This window comes from Heterodontus francisci, chromosome 41 (genome assembly GCF_036365525.1).
Source record: "Heterodontus francisci isolate sHetFra1 chromosome 41, sHetFra1.hap1, whole genome shotgun sequence".
NCBI lineage: Eukaryota > Metazoa > Chordata > Chondrichthyes > Heterodontiformes > Heterodontidae > Heterodontus > Heterodontus francisci.
This window is the reverse complement of record NC_090411.1, coordinates 36,050,977-36,064,216: the sequence shown is the minus strand read 5'-3', so window position 1 is coordinate 36,064,216 and position 13,240 is coordinate 36,050,977. Positions and strand designations below refer to the sequence as shown.

Here is a 13,240-nt window from a genome sequence, read left to right as displayed (position 1 = left end):
AGGTGATTGCTTTGAGGAAGACCTCTGCTCCGTCTGAAAGCATAACCCTGAGCTTCCGGTTGCTTGCCATTTCAACACACCTCCCTGTTCTCATGCCCACATTTCTGTCCTTGGCCTGCTGAAGTGTTCCAATGACCATCAACGCAAGCTCAAGGAGCAGCACCTGATCAATTAGGCCTTGCAGACTCAACCTTGAGTTCAACAATTTCAGAGCATGACTGGCCTTTTAAAAATTATTTTTCTATTTTTTTGCTTATTTTTTAACCATGTGTCTGTTTTTCATGTGGACGGAGCTGCTCATTATTCTGCCATTAACACTCTCTGGACTAATTTTTTTAATTCATTCATGGGATGCGGGCAACGCTGGCCAGGCCAGCATTTATTGCACGTCCCTAATTGCCCTTGAGAAGGTGGTGGTGAGTTGCCTTTTTGAACCGCTGCAGTCCATGTGGGGAAGGTATACCCACAGTGCTGTTAGGAAGGGAGTTCCAGGATTTTGACCCAGTGACAGTGAAGGAATGGCAATATACAAAGAACAAAGAACAGTACAGCACAGGAACAGGCCATTCAGCCCTCCAAGCCTGCGCCGATCTTGATGCCTGCCTAAACTAAAACCTACTGCACTTCCGGGGACCATATCCCTCTATTCCCATCCTATTCATGTATTTGTCAAGATGCCTCTTAAACGTCGCTATCGTACCTGCTTCCACCACCTCTCCCAGCAGCAAGTTCCAGGCACTCACCACCATTGTGTAAAGAACTTGCCTTGCACATCCCCTCTAAACTTTGCCCCTCTCACCTTAAACCTATGTCCCCTAGTAACTGACTCTTCCACCCTGGGAAAAAGCTTCTGACTATCCACTCTGTCCATGCTGCTCATAACTTTGTAAACCTCTATCATGTCGCCCCTCCACCTCCGTCGTTCCAGTGAAAACAATCCGAGTTTATCCAACCTCTCCTCTTAGCTAATGCCCTCCAGACCAGGCAACGTCCTGGTAAACCTCCTCTGTACCCTCTCCAAAGCCTCCACGTCCTTCTGGTAGTGTGGCGACCAGAATTGCATGCAATATTCTAAGTGTGGCCTAATTAAAGTTCTGTACAGCTGCAGCATGACTTGCCAATTTTTATACTCTATGCCCTGACCAATGAAGGCAAGCATGCCATATGCCTTCTTGACTACCTTATTCACCTGCGTTGCCACTTTCAGTGACCTGTGGACCTGTACGCCCAGATCTCTCTGCCTGTCAGTACTCCTAAGGGTTCTGCCATTTACTGTATACTTCCCACCTGCATTAGACCTTCCAAAATGCATTATCTCACATTTGTCCGGATTAAACTCCATCTGCCATTTCTCCGCCCAAGTCTCCAACCAATCTATGTCCTGCTGTATCCTCTGACAATCCTCATCACTATCGGCAACTCCACCAACCTTTGTGTCATCCGCAAACTTACTAATCAGACCAGCTACATTTTCCTCCAAATCATTTATATATACTACAAACAGCAAAGGTCCCAGCACTGATCCCCTGCGGCACACCACTAGTCACATCCCTCCATTCAGAAAAACACCCATCCACTGTTACCCTCTGTCTTCTATGACCGAGCCAGTTCTGTATCCATCTTGCCAGCTCACCTCTGATCCCATGTGACTTCACCTTTTGTATCAGTCTGCCATGAGGGACCTTGTCAAAGGCTTTACTGAAGTCCATATAGATAACATCCACTGCCATTCCTTCATCAATCATCTTCGTCACTTCCTCAAAAAACTCAATTAAATTAGTGAGACACGACCTCCCCTTCACAAAACCATGCTGCCTCTCGCTAATAAGTTTGTTTGTTTCCAAATGGGAGTAAATCCTGTCCCGAAGAATCCTCTCTAATAATTTCCCTACCACTGACGTCAGGCTCACCGGCCTATAATTTCCTGGATTATCCTTGCCACCCTTCTTAAACAAAGGAACAACATTGGCTATTCTCCAGTCCTCTGGGACCTCACCTGTAGCCAATGAGGATGCAAAGATATCCAAGTCAGGATGGTGTGTGATTTGGAGGGGAACTTGCAGGTGGTGGTGTTCCCATGTATTTGCTGCCCTTGTCCTTCTAGTTGGTAGCGGTCGTGGGTTTGGAAAGTGCTGTCTAAGGAGCCTTGGTGCATTGCTGCAGTGCATCTTGTAGATGGTACACACTGCTGCCACTGTGCGTCGGTGGTGGAGGGAGTGAATGTTTGTAGATGAGATGCCAATCAAGCGGGCTGCTTTGTCCTGGAAGGTGTCGAGCTTCTTGAGTGTTGTTGGAGCTGCACCCATCCAGGCAAGTGGAGAGTATTCCATCACACTCCTGACTTGTGCCTTGTAGATGGTGGACAGGCTTTGGGGAGTCAGGAGGTGAGTTACTCGCCTCAGGATTCCTAGCCTCTGACCTGCTCTTGTAGCCATGGTATTAATATGGCTACTCCAGTTCAGTTTCTAGTCAATGGTAGCCCCTAGGAATGTTGATAGTGGGGGATTCAGTGATGGTAATGCCATCGAATGTCAAGGGGAGTTGGTTAGATTCTCTCTTGTGGGAGATGGTCATTGCCTGGCACTTGTGTAGCGTGAATGTTACTTGCCACTTATCAGCCCAAGCCTGGATATTGTGCAGGTCTTGCTGCTTTTCTACATGGACTGCTTCAGTATCTGAGGAGTCACGAATGGTGCTGAATAATGTGCAATTATCCGTGAACATCCCCACTTCTGACCTTCTGATTGAAGGAAGGTCATTGATGAAGCAGCTGAAGATGGTTGGACCTAGGACACTACCCTGAGGAACTCCTGCAGTGATGTCCTGGAGCTCAGATGATTGACCTCCAACAACCACAACCATCTTCCTTTGCGCTAGGTATGACTCCAGCCAGTGGAGGGTTTTCCCCCTGATTCCCATTGACCTCAGTTTTACTAGGGCTCCTTGATGCCATACTTGGTCAAATACTGCCTTGATGTCAAGGGCAGTTACTCTAACCTCACCTCTTGAGTTCAGCCCTTTTGTCTATGTTTGAACCAAGGCTGTAATGAGGTCAGGAGCTGAGCGGCCCTGGCGGAACCCAAACTGAGCGTCACTGATCAGGTTATTGCTAAGCAAGTGTTGCTTGATGGCACTGTTGATGACACCTTCCATCACTTTACTGATGATAGAGAGTAGGCTGATGGGGCGGTAATTGGCCGGGTTGAATTTGTCCTGCATTTTGTGTACAGGACATACCTGGGCAATTTTCCACATTGCAGGGTAGATGCCAGTGTTGTAGCTGTACTAGAACAGCTTGGCTAGGGGTGCGGCAAATTCTGGAGCACATGTCTTCAGTACTGTTGCTGGAATATTGTCAGGGCCCATAGCCTTTGCAGTATCCAGTGCCTTCAGTCGTTTCTTGATATCACGCGGTCTTCTGTCTATCACCACGAGCATTAACACGCTCTTTGCCTTTGTCCCATGACAGCTTTGTTATTTAATCTCTCCTGCCCTCTGTCCTATCACACTCCTTTTGTTCTCTTCCCACCAGCTGCCCCCACCCCCATGCTTAAAACCTAATTTCTTTCTAACCTTTGCCAGTTCTGATGAAAGGTCACTGACCTGAAATGTTAACTCTGCTTCTCTCTGCACAGATGCTGCCAGACCTGCTGAGTATTTCCAGCACTTTCTGTTTTTATTTCAGTTAATCTCTAGCTTTGTTACTCTATTATAACTACAGAGGCTGATCTTCCATTATGAGCTTTCTAGCATTCCCTGACTATCTAACTTCCGCACATTCAAAACTGCGATAAATTGCTACAAAATAAAACCACAAGTGACACTATTGCAAAGTTCCAGTTTAATGAAGGGTAAACTCCTAAATATTTATGACTTTTTTCAGATGCTGCCCTACATGTTTATTTCCAGCATTTGTTCCCCATTATATTTTACAATTGGATTGTAATATAGAATATTTTAAACTTTTAATGGCAACGAGTGGCTGAAAGTTGAATGAGACTGGAGTCACTTAGCCCAGAACCCTGGGGAGGGGCGGTCCCTTTAACCATGGTGACGCTTTGAACGCTGGGATCTCCATAGTAACCGCGACTCCAACATGGTGAAGTTAAGTGAGGTAAGAGGCGAATCGCGCGGGGTTTTTTTTTAGCCTTTTAACCGGGATAATTCTTTCTGAGGAAAACTAAAGCGGCTCCTGTAATATGTTCATAAGCTCGGCTTTTTATCCCAACTTTGGTTGAACGAGTTTAATTAAATCCGCGGCGTATTTACAACCACAACAGGGCCGCCGACCGAGGTCCCGCCTTTGGCCAAGATCTATTGGTTGCTTATCTAGTCAATCAGAGTAACTCCCGCCCTCCGATTAATTCTATTGGTTTATTGGTGTGATTGACACTATAGCCCGTGCGCAGATTGGTTGTTGGAACTGAACGGTTTATTTCGTTTGAAGTGCTGCTCAGATGTAATTTCCACGCTTCGGAAATTCAAACATTGGGCCCTGGGTGGAAGCCGCGGCCTCATCCTCACCTGGAGGTGCTGCTTCTTGCCGGGAAACAGTTCCTAGCACCCTTCAGTAGCTGTTCCAAATGCCCATTCTTGGTGTGTGGGCTCAGTCAGCGGCAACAGGGTAATCCCCACAGGGAAACCCAGACCCTGGCTCCAATTGTCACCCGGGAGGGGGTTAGTTCCCCACCCCCCAGAAATATACGTTATTCATGAAAAATTGTTTAAAAATTACAAAACAGTTCAAATTTGACATTTCAGAAAGTGCAATAGAGATCAGATTCCTTCCATACAGAACATGAGGTAGCCTCACAACCTTTGCTGTTTCATTTTATATGCAATGTACAGTTGCGTTACATAGCAAAAAACATTTGGTGCAGACAGCCCTGGGGGTTGTTACACAGGAATCAGGAGTGGGAAGTCCCCACCCCAACCCAGGGGTTCAGGGTGAATTGCAATCTCTCCACCACTAACTCAGCACATTTAGACACAAATCTGCATATGTCTATCTGGGTCTTATTATGTGCTAATATTAGAGAATAAATTAGAGAGAGAGAGTACTCTCCCAATGTGTTTGTATCATTAATTACACATTAATCTGGCAGTTTCAGTATTAGAATATCTTTAACTATGGAAATATAACTCGGTGGTTGCTTATGCAAAATGAAATCTTGGTATTTGGAACAAAACAAATAGTTTAATATCTACTTTTACACTGTTGCAGGATTGATAGAAGTAAAAATTGCATTTTTATACTACCTGATCATTTCCCCAAGCCTATAATACAACTCCAGCTATTAAAGTTGTGAAATGCACTTCGCCAGCTTAACTTGCTTTGCACTCAATGATATATAGTTCCTGCTGTGAAGTTTTGAAGCAAAACAAAACTAACGTTAAAAAATGGCTAAAAGTTAATGAAGTTACTTTGGAACAATATCCTTTCAGTACTCGAATGAAGCTTTTCCAGGAACTGAGCCAGTATGATTAATTTATAAGGCAATGGCAAAGCCTCGGTAAAGAGGCACATCTTCAAAAGAGTTTGAAGGCTGAGATTGCCTGGTGTAATGGTGTAGACACTGACTTTTCACCTTTGTAAACTTGGCGCTAATCCAATCTGCAGATCTCTCTTTCAATTGATTCCAATACAAAAATTGATCCAAGCTTTTGACGTTTATTCATTTTTCCCCAACAGCAACAGCCAAGTACACTGCAAACCCACTTAAAGCAAGGTGAGTCATTGTACAAAAGGTAGTTTTTAAAATTCGGCTTGATTATAATTCTTACTGATTTTAAATGTTGGTTTTAGAAAGAGTGTAATTTTGCAAAAACTGTTACAGTGGGTTCTCAGTTTGTAACTCAATATTGACTTATTCAGATAAAAACGCAGGAATTTTCTCAAAGGTTCCTAATCGACTGGGAGATCGGTGAAAACCCAGATACACCACGTAAATGGCAAAATGCTCAGTAGCTTGGGTGCTAGACCTGTCCTTTCGATACCATTTATGGTCCTTTTAGAAAATCCTGTTCATATTCATTTGAGGAAACAATTGCAACAAGCTAACAACTTTATAAAGAATGCAAAGTTAAAAAGAAACCCACCAGAATCTTACCCTGGTACCTTTAAAGAGAGGCAGCACTTTTTACTTTGGTCGGCGATTGCCCTGTTGTCCATCTCTACAAGCCTAGAATCATAGAAAGTTTAAAGCACAGAAAGAGGCCACTTGGCCCATCGTGTCTGTGCCGCTCGAAAAACGATCCACCTATTCTAATCCCACCTTCCAGCATTTGGTCCGTAGCCCTGCAGCTAACAGCATTTGAGGTGCATATCCAGACTCCTTTTGAATGACTTGAGGGTTTCTGCCTTCAGTACCCTTTCAGGCAGTGAGTTTCAGACCCCCACCACCCTCTGGGTGAAAAAGTTTTTTCTCATTTCCCCTCTAATTTTAAATCTATGCACCCTCATCACTGACCTCTCTGCTAAGGTGAATAGACCCTTCACCTCCACTCTATCCAGGCCTCTCAAAATATTGTACATTTTAATCAGATCTCCTCTCAGCCTCTCTGTTCCAAGGAGAACAACCCCAGCCTATCCAATCTTTCCTCATAGCTGCATTTTTCCAGTCCTGGCAACATCTAGGACGATAGGGTAGTTTGGGGTGTTAGTGCCTGTCACGCCACTATTGCTCAAAGGAAAGGCGTGTGTTCAATTGATTGAGCAGAATATGCCATTCCTGACCACACAAAGCACTGTGCAACATAAAGCAATGAGTCAATACTTAGTGAACTACTAATACCGTTCTGAAGAAGGGTCACTGACCTGAAACGTTAATTCTGCTTCTCTCTCCACAGATGCTGCCAGACCTGCTGAGTATTTCCAGCATTTCTTGTTTTTATTTCAGATTTCCAGCATCCGCAGTATTTTGCTTTTATTATACTAATAGCAATAGGTGTGCTCAAATGCCAGTCAGCCAACTAACCGCTGATGGTCCTAATTTACCCCATTCCTGCTCCACATAAAAGTCAATTCCTAAATGTGAGAAGTTATTTCAACAAGATTCCTTTCATGGAATTTTCTGTGCACCAGGAGAAACAATCTGCATTGAGCTAATGGTTTATCACAGCTCCCAGGGGCACCCAAATACACTTCAGAGACAGCCAATTGCTTTGGAGCGCAGTCACTGGTGTTAACTAGGCAACAACAGCAAGAAGATAAATGATCAATTATTCTGCTTTCATGGCATTGATTGGGACTATTTTAATTGGAGCAGAAAGGGTGGCACTGGGTCACCCACTGGGACAGAAACAGCACGTTCAAGTGCATCCTTAATCCGGGTAGTAAGGTACTTCTGAAAACAGTCCTGTTAAACTTAAAGGTGCATAAAATAAAACTAGATCACAATCTCATTCACACAGCCAATGATGCCGTAACGTCCTGTGGAGTTCACTGGTAGCAGTTGGAAGCAGAAAGTTGGCAATGAGCTCCCTATTCTTCAAGAGGTGGCAAGAGATTTTTAACATCCACCTGAAAAGAATTTCTCATTTGAAGCATAGCACCTTACACAATGGACTAATCTCTCAGCATTGCACTACAGTCTCAGACAGAAATTAATGCTCCAATTCTGCAGTAAAGCTTAAACCATAGTTTGATGACTCAGACAGCGAGTGTTCTGAAGTGAGCCAAGTTGACAATATCTATGTAACGCGTCAGTGGAGAGCAAAACTATTTTCAAAGTTCCGACTACATTAGTAGTTTTCATAGGCCAGAGAATAATGATCTGATTGGGCAGAGTCAGCATGGATTTATGAATGGGAAATCTTGATTGACGAACCCATTGGAGTTTTTTGAGGATGTTACTAACAGAATCGATAAAGGGGAGTCGGTGGATGTGGTAAACTTGGATTTTCAAAAGGCCTTTGATAAAGTCCCCCACAGGAGGTTGGTTAGCAAAACTAAAGCACATGGGATAGGAGGTAATATACTAGCATGGATTAAGGATTGGTTAACAGGCTGAAAGCAGAAAGTAGGAATAAAGGGGTCATTCTCGCATTGACAGACTGTGACTAGTGGGGTACCACAGGGATCAGTGCTTTGGTCCCAGCTGTTCACAATATATATCAATGATTTGGATGTGGGGACCAAATGTAGTATTTCCAAGTTCGCGGATGACACAAAACTAGGTGGGAATGTGTGTTGTGAGGAAGATGCAAAGTGGCTTCAAGGGGATTTGGACAGACTTAGTGAGTGGGCAAGAATGTGGCAGATGAAATATAATATGGAAAAATGTGAGGTTATCCACTTTGGTAGGAGGAACAGATGTGCAGAGTATTTCTTAAATGGTAAGAGATTAGAAAGTGTAGATGTACAAAGGGACCTGGGTGTCCTTGTCAATAAGTCACTGAAAGCTAACATGCAGGTGCAGTAAGCAATTGGGAAGGCTAATGGTATGTCAGCCTTTATCACAAGTGGATTTGAGTACAGGAGTAGTGAAGTCTTGCTTCAATTGTATAGAACCTTGGTCAGACCGCACTTGGGGTACTGTGTGCAGTTTTGGTCCCCTTATCTTTGGAAGGATATTATTGCCATAGAGGGAGTGCAACGAAGGTTCACCAGACTTGTTCCCGAGATGGCGGAACTATCCTATGAAGAGAGATTGGGGAAACTGGGCCTGTATTCCCTAGAGTTTCAAAGAATGAGAGGTGATCTCATTGAAACCTACAAAATACTTAAAGGGATAGACAGGGTAGATGCAGCTAAGATGTTTCCCCAGGTTGAGGAGTCTAGAACCAGGGGACACAATTTCAAATTAAGGGGGAAGCCACTTAGGACTGAGATGAGTAGAAATTTCTTTACTCAGAGGGTTGTGAATCTTTGGAATTCTCTACCCCAGAGGGCTGTGGAAGCTCAGTTGTTGCGTATGTTTAAAGCAGAGACTGACAGATTTCTAAATGCCAATGACATAAGGAAATATGAGGATAGCGTGGGAAAAAGGGATTGAAGTGGATGATCAGCCATGATCATATTGAATGGTGGGGCAGGCTCGACTGGGCTGAGTGGCCTACTTCCTGGTCCTACGTTCCTGTGGAAGCACTGTCCCTATTTCCATGCTGATGAATTTGTGAGCTTTGATTAGAACTGGCTACTCTGATCTCTTGGTGCTGTGGTATTCATATTTCTTTGTTGTGGGACTAGTTTAAGTTTACAGTTTTATGAACTCATTGTTCATAAATACTTGTGAAAATATGATAGAAAAGAAGGACTATGATAATGCCTCTACATTTGGAAACAAGAGGATAAAGGCTTATCCAACTACTTTGTGGCACTGTCACCACTGAACCATTTAGAACATTTGCCAGTCAGAGCAAATAATGTACAGGCCGTATCTGGAGTCAGAAAACTACCAGCAGTTACGGCTAACTTCTGCCTCCCACAACTTATCATCCTCCCAAAAAATTCTAATTTCAGTAGGGAAACCAAATCATCCACCATACAGACAGCTCCCGAGAAAGCTCTGGAGAGAGTACAGAGCCAGGGCTTGAAAGTAGCAGCTTTGAGGAAAGATTGGATAGGCTAGGGTTGTTTTCCTTGAGGTGTACAAAATTATGAGGGGCCTAGATAGAGTAGACAGGAAGGACCTGTTCCCCCTAGCGGAGAAGTCAGTTATCAGGGGGAACAGATTTAAGGTGATTGGTAGAAGGAGTAGAGGGGACATGAGGACAAACTTTTTCACCCAGAGGGTGGTGGGTGTCTGGAATTCACTGCCAGAAACGGTGGTGGAGGCAGAAACCCTGAACTCATTTAAAAGGTACCTGGACATGCACCTGAAGTGCTGTAACCTGCAAGGCTATGGACCAGGTGCTGCAAGGTGGGATTAGATTGGGCGGCTAGATTTTTTGGCTGGCACGGATATGATGGGCTGAATGACCTCCACTTGTGCCGTGATTTTTCTATGGTTCTATAGTTCTAAAGGAAGAACTTGTATTTATGTCACACCTTCACAATATCCCAAAGCTCTTTATAACCAATTGATTATTTTTGAAAGTGCAGTCACTGTTGGAATGTAGGCAACATTACAGCCAATGCATGCATAGCAAGAGTCAACAAACAGAAAATTAATCACTAATAATTAAGATTAGATGATGATTATTAAGGGAGGTATGTTAACCAGGACAATAGAAGAACTCCTGTTCTTCATATCGTGCTGTTGAATCCTTTACATCTGAGCAGGCAGACAGGACCTCAGTTTATTGCATTCCAGATACAGCACCTTCAACAATGCAGCATTCGTTAACTAAAGTCTCAACCTAGATTATACGTAATAGGCCTGCACCCACAATCTTCTGTCCCCTCAGTTCTCACAGCTATAATATACTGTTTCAGATAAATAAGTTCTCTCCTCCAATCCAGCTACCCTGGCTCTCCAGGAAGGAATGATCCTGTTCCAGTTAATGAGTAATTCCACAAAAACTGCAGAACTGTATAACTGTGTACAGTTCTCAGTTTATGTACCTGAAAGTATCCTCACATTACTACACTTCAAAAGTAATTCATTTGCTGTGAAGTGCTTTGGGATGGCATGAGGTTGTGAAAGGTGTTATATAAATGTAAATTCTTTCCATCGAGCATGAAATCGGTAAGGTAGTATGTAACGTAGTAACTCCGTTTATTAAAAGGCATTTCCTGATTGATGCCATCTTGGAATGTTTGCTTTAAACCTCAGTATGAAAGGATGCGAACTGCAGTATTTCTTTTTTCTCATCTCAGACACCTTTATTGAAGAAGATGAAGAGGAAGATTGGGCTGAGGAAGATGGGGTTGCAGGAGCTCCGCCAGTCCAGGCACCTGCCACTGTCCCCACTTTGGAGCAAAAAGAGATTGAAAAAGCAGCACAGGAACAAGGTGAAAGAAAGAAATATGCATTTGAATGGGTGTGAGTAATAAACAATCTCAAAGACTCAGGGAGAGGTGGAACCATCATTATTCACATAGTCAGCCACCCAACTCAAAAACAAAAGTCGTGGGTTCAAATTTGTGACAGTCACTTGACACTTCATCAACTTCCTTGGATCCATTTAGATAGTTTTGTTTCTGCAGATTACTAGATGGAATACTAAAGGCTGAAGTGAAGTGTATGGCAAATGGAGTTTGGAGGAGGGGTGATGTGGGAGTGATGGAGTAGTGGTAGGACTAATTATCCTGCCTGATTCTGGACAGGTAGAGGCATTGACACTAGTCATGGAGCAATTCTTGAGCTACACTGTGTTTTCAAACCAGTAAAGATGTATTCAGCCATGAATAATTCTGATCCCTCATCCTGGTGCCTTTCAGTTCCTCTGGAAAGGATGTAATTGTTTTATTTCTCTTTCTAGTTGCAGAGATCACTGAAGAAACAGCAGAAAAAGAGAAAGAACAACCTGAAGTTGGGAAAGAAGCTGCACAAGAGAAAAGCGTGGTCCGTGATGAGGGGAAGGAAGTAAATCTACCTCCTGACAGTGATGGAGCTACCCAAGAAATTCAGGAACATAAAAGTGATGAAGTGCCAGAGGAAATATTAAAGGAACAAAGTGAAATAAGTAGCAACGTAGGTATGTTTGTGTGTATGAATAAAAGACTAAGAGAGCCTTCAGAAACCTAGCTACCCAAGGCAGCACAGTAACTCAAGTGGCTGAGTGCATTGCCTCCTGTTGGAGAGTTTTCAATTCCTAGCTTGTCTGTCAAATAAGCACCAGCATGATATTGGTGTTAAAGAAGTAGAAGTATTGACATTGTTTATCTTTTCCACTTGGATGCTATTGGTGGTCTTCTATAAAGCAGACTGATTCCAGAGTAGTAATAATGATTAGATGTGAAGGAATCATCTTGAAGAAGATATGTATTGGATAGCTTGGAGGAAGAAAAAGGACAGGAAGTTTAAAAAAATACATATTTTTGCCACATCTTGGTTTTCTCTACAAAAGGAAAGCTGGTTATTTGAATTCAGATAAACCACCTTTTTAAGTTAACAGACTGGGGTGAAGGGCTAGGGTCCATAATGTAGGACAGCAACAAGATTGAAAAAGTTGGAGAAAAGACAAAGCTATGATTAAAAGATAGCAAGGCTTGAATCTTCTAACCTCGGGAATCTAAGGCATGTAGCTTGTGGGGGGGGGGGGGGGGGGGGAGGAAAGATTAAGTGAGATGCAGGGAAAGATGTTAAAGTAGGGGGCAGAATGGTGAGCCTTGATTTCAATTTTGTCACATTGCGGAGAGGAGATAGAGAGCACAGGGATTATGAGGAATGAAGGAGAATAAGATATAATATTGAATGGATAAATTCTCCACAATCCAGTTTTATTATCCATGTGTTTGGGCTTGATTTTACTAATAAACATATTAACTGAGTCTTTTAATTCTGAAGGAGAAAAACCGGTTGAACCGAACATGACTGTAGAAAAGATTGCTGTGAGTATCTGCCTCTGTTTTTACAAAAGATCAAATAGTGATTAAAAAGAATATATAATCTATATACAAATTCTTATGTCCACATTTATAATGGAAACTGCCTATGTATGCTTGTCACATTGTAATTACACCCTCCTGCCAGCAGTAGCTCTCTATGTATCTCCCAGCTCCTCAGCTTGTTCCAACCATCTCTACTTCCCAAACTTCTACAAGTTATGCTCTACAGATTTCGTGCTTTCAGACTGCTTGTCCGATATCCACTCCCGTGTGACCTGAAATTCCCTCCAATTAAAGGTTGGGAAGACCAAAGTCATTATCTTCAGCACCTGCCACAAATTCTATTCCCCTCCCCAGCTGCTAGCTCTAGCTGAACCAGACTGTTCGCAACCTCGGGAATCCATTTGGCCCTGACCTGTGCTTCTGACCCCATATTCTCTCTACTTCCTACCTACTTCCACCTCCATAATATCGCCTGTCTCAGCCTCTCTCCTGGTGAAATCATCATCCACATATTTGTTATAAATTAAAACAGAAAATGCTGCAAACACTCATCAGGTCTGGCAGCATCTGTGGAGAGAGAAACAGAGTTAACGCTTAAGGTCGATGACCTTTCATCAGAACTGCTTTCACTTTTATTACCTCCAGACTCTACTATTCCAGTGCGCTCCTGGCTTGCCTCCCACCCTCCATAAACATCCAAAACTCTGCTGCCTGTATCCTAACTTGCACCAAATCCTGCTCAACCATCAACTCAGTGATAACCGATCCACATGTTCCTATCCCAGCAAGGCCTCAATATTT

General features: G+C 43.3%; 1 protein-coding gene across 1 annotated transcript in view; it reads left to right on the top strand.

The window, feature by feature from the left end:
• The first annotated feature begins 4,077 nt into the window (after positions 1-4,077).
• cfap184 (cilia and flagella associated protein 184) overlaps positions 4,078-13,240 on the top strand; it is a 29,465-nt gene continuing 20,302 nt past the window's right edge. The window contains exons 1-5 of the mRNA XM_068020073.1: positions 4,078-4,114; positions 5,693-5,729; positions 10,763-10,897; positions 11,368-11,583; positions 12,396-12,439. Coding sequence (XP_067876174.1) covers positions 4,097-4,114; positions 5,693-5,729; positions 10,763-10,897; positions 11,368-11,583; positions 12,396-12,439 — 450 coding nt within the window. The 5' untranslated portion in view covers positions 4,078-4,096. The remainder of the gene's footprint in view (positions 4,115-5,692; positions 5,730-10,762; positions 10,898-11,367; positions 11,584-12,395; positions 12,440-13,240) is intronic.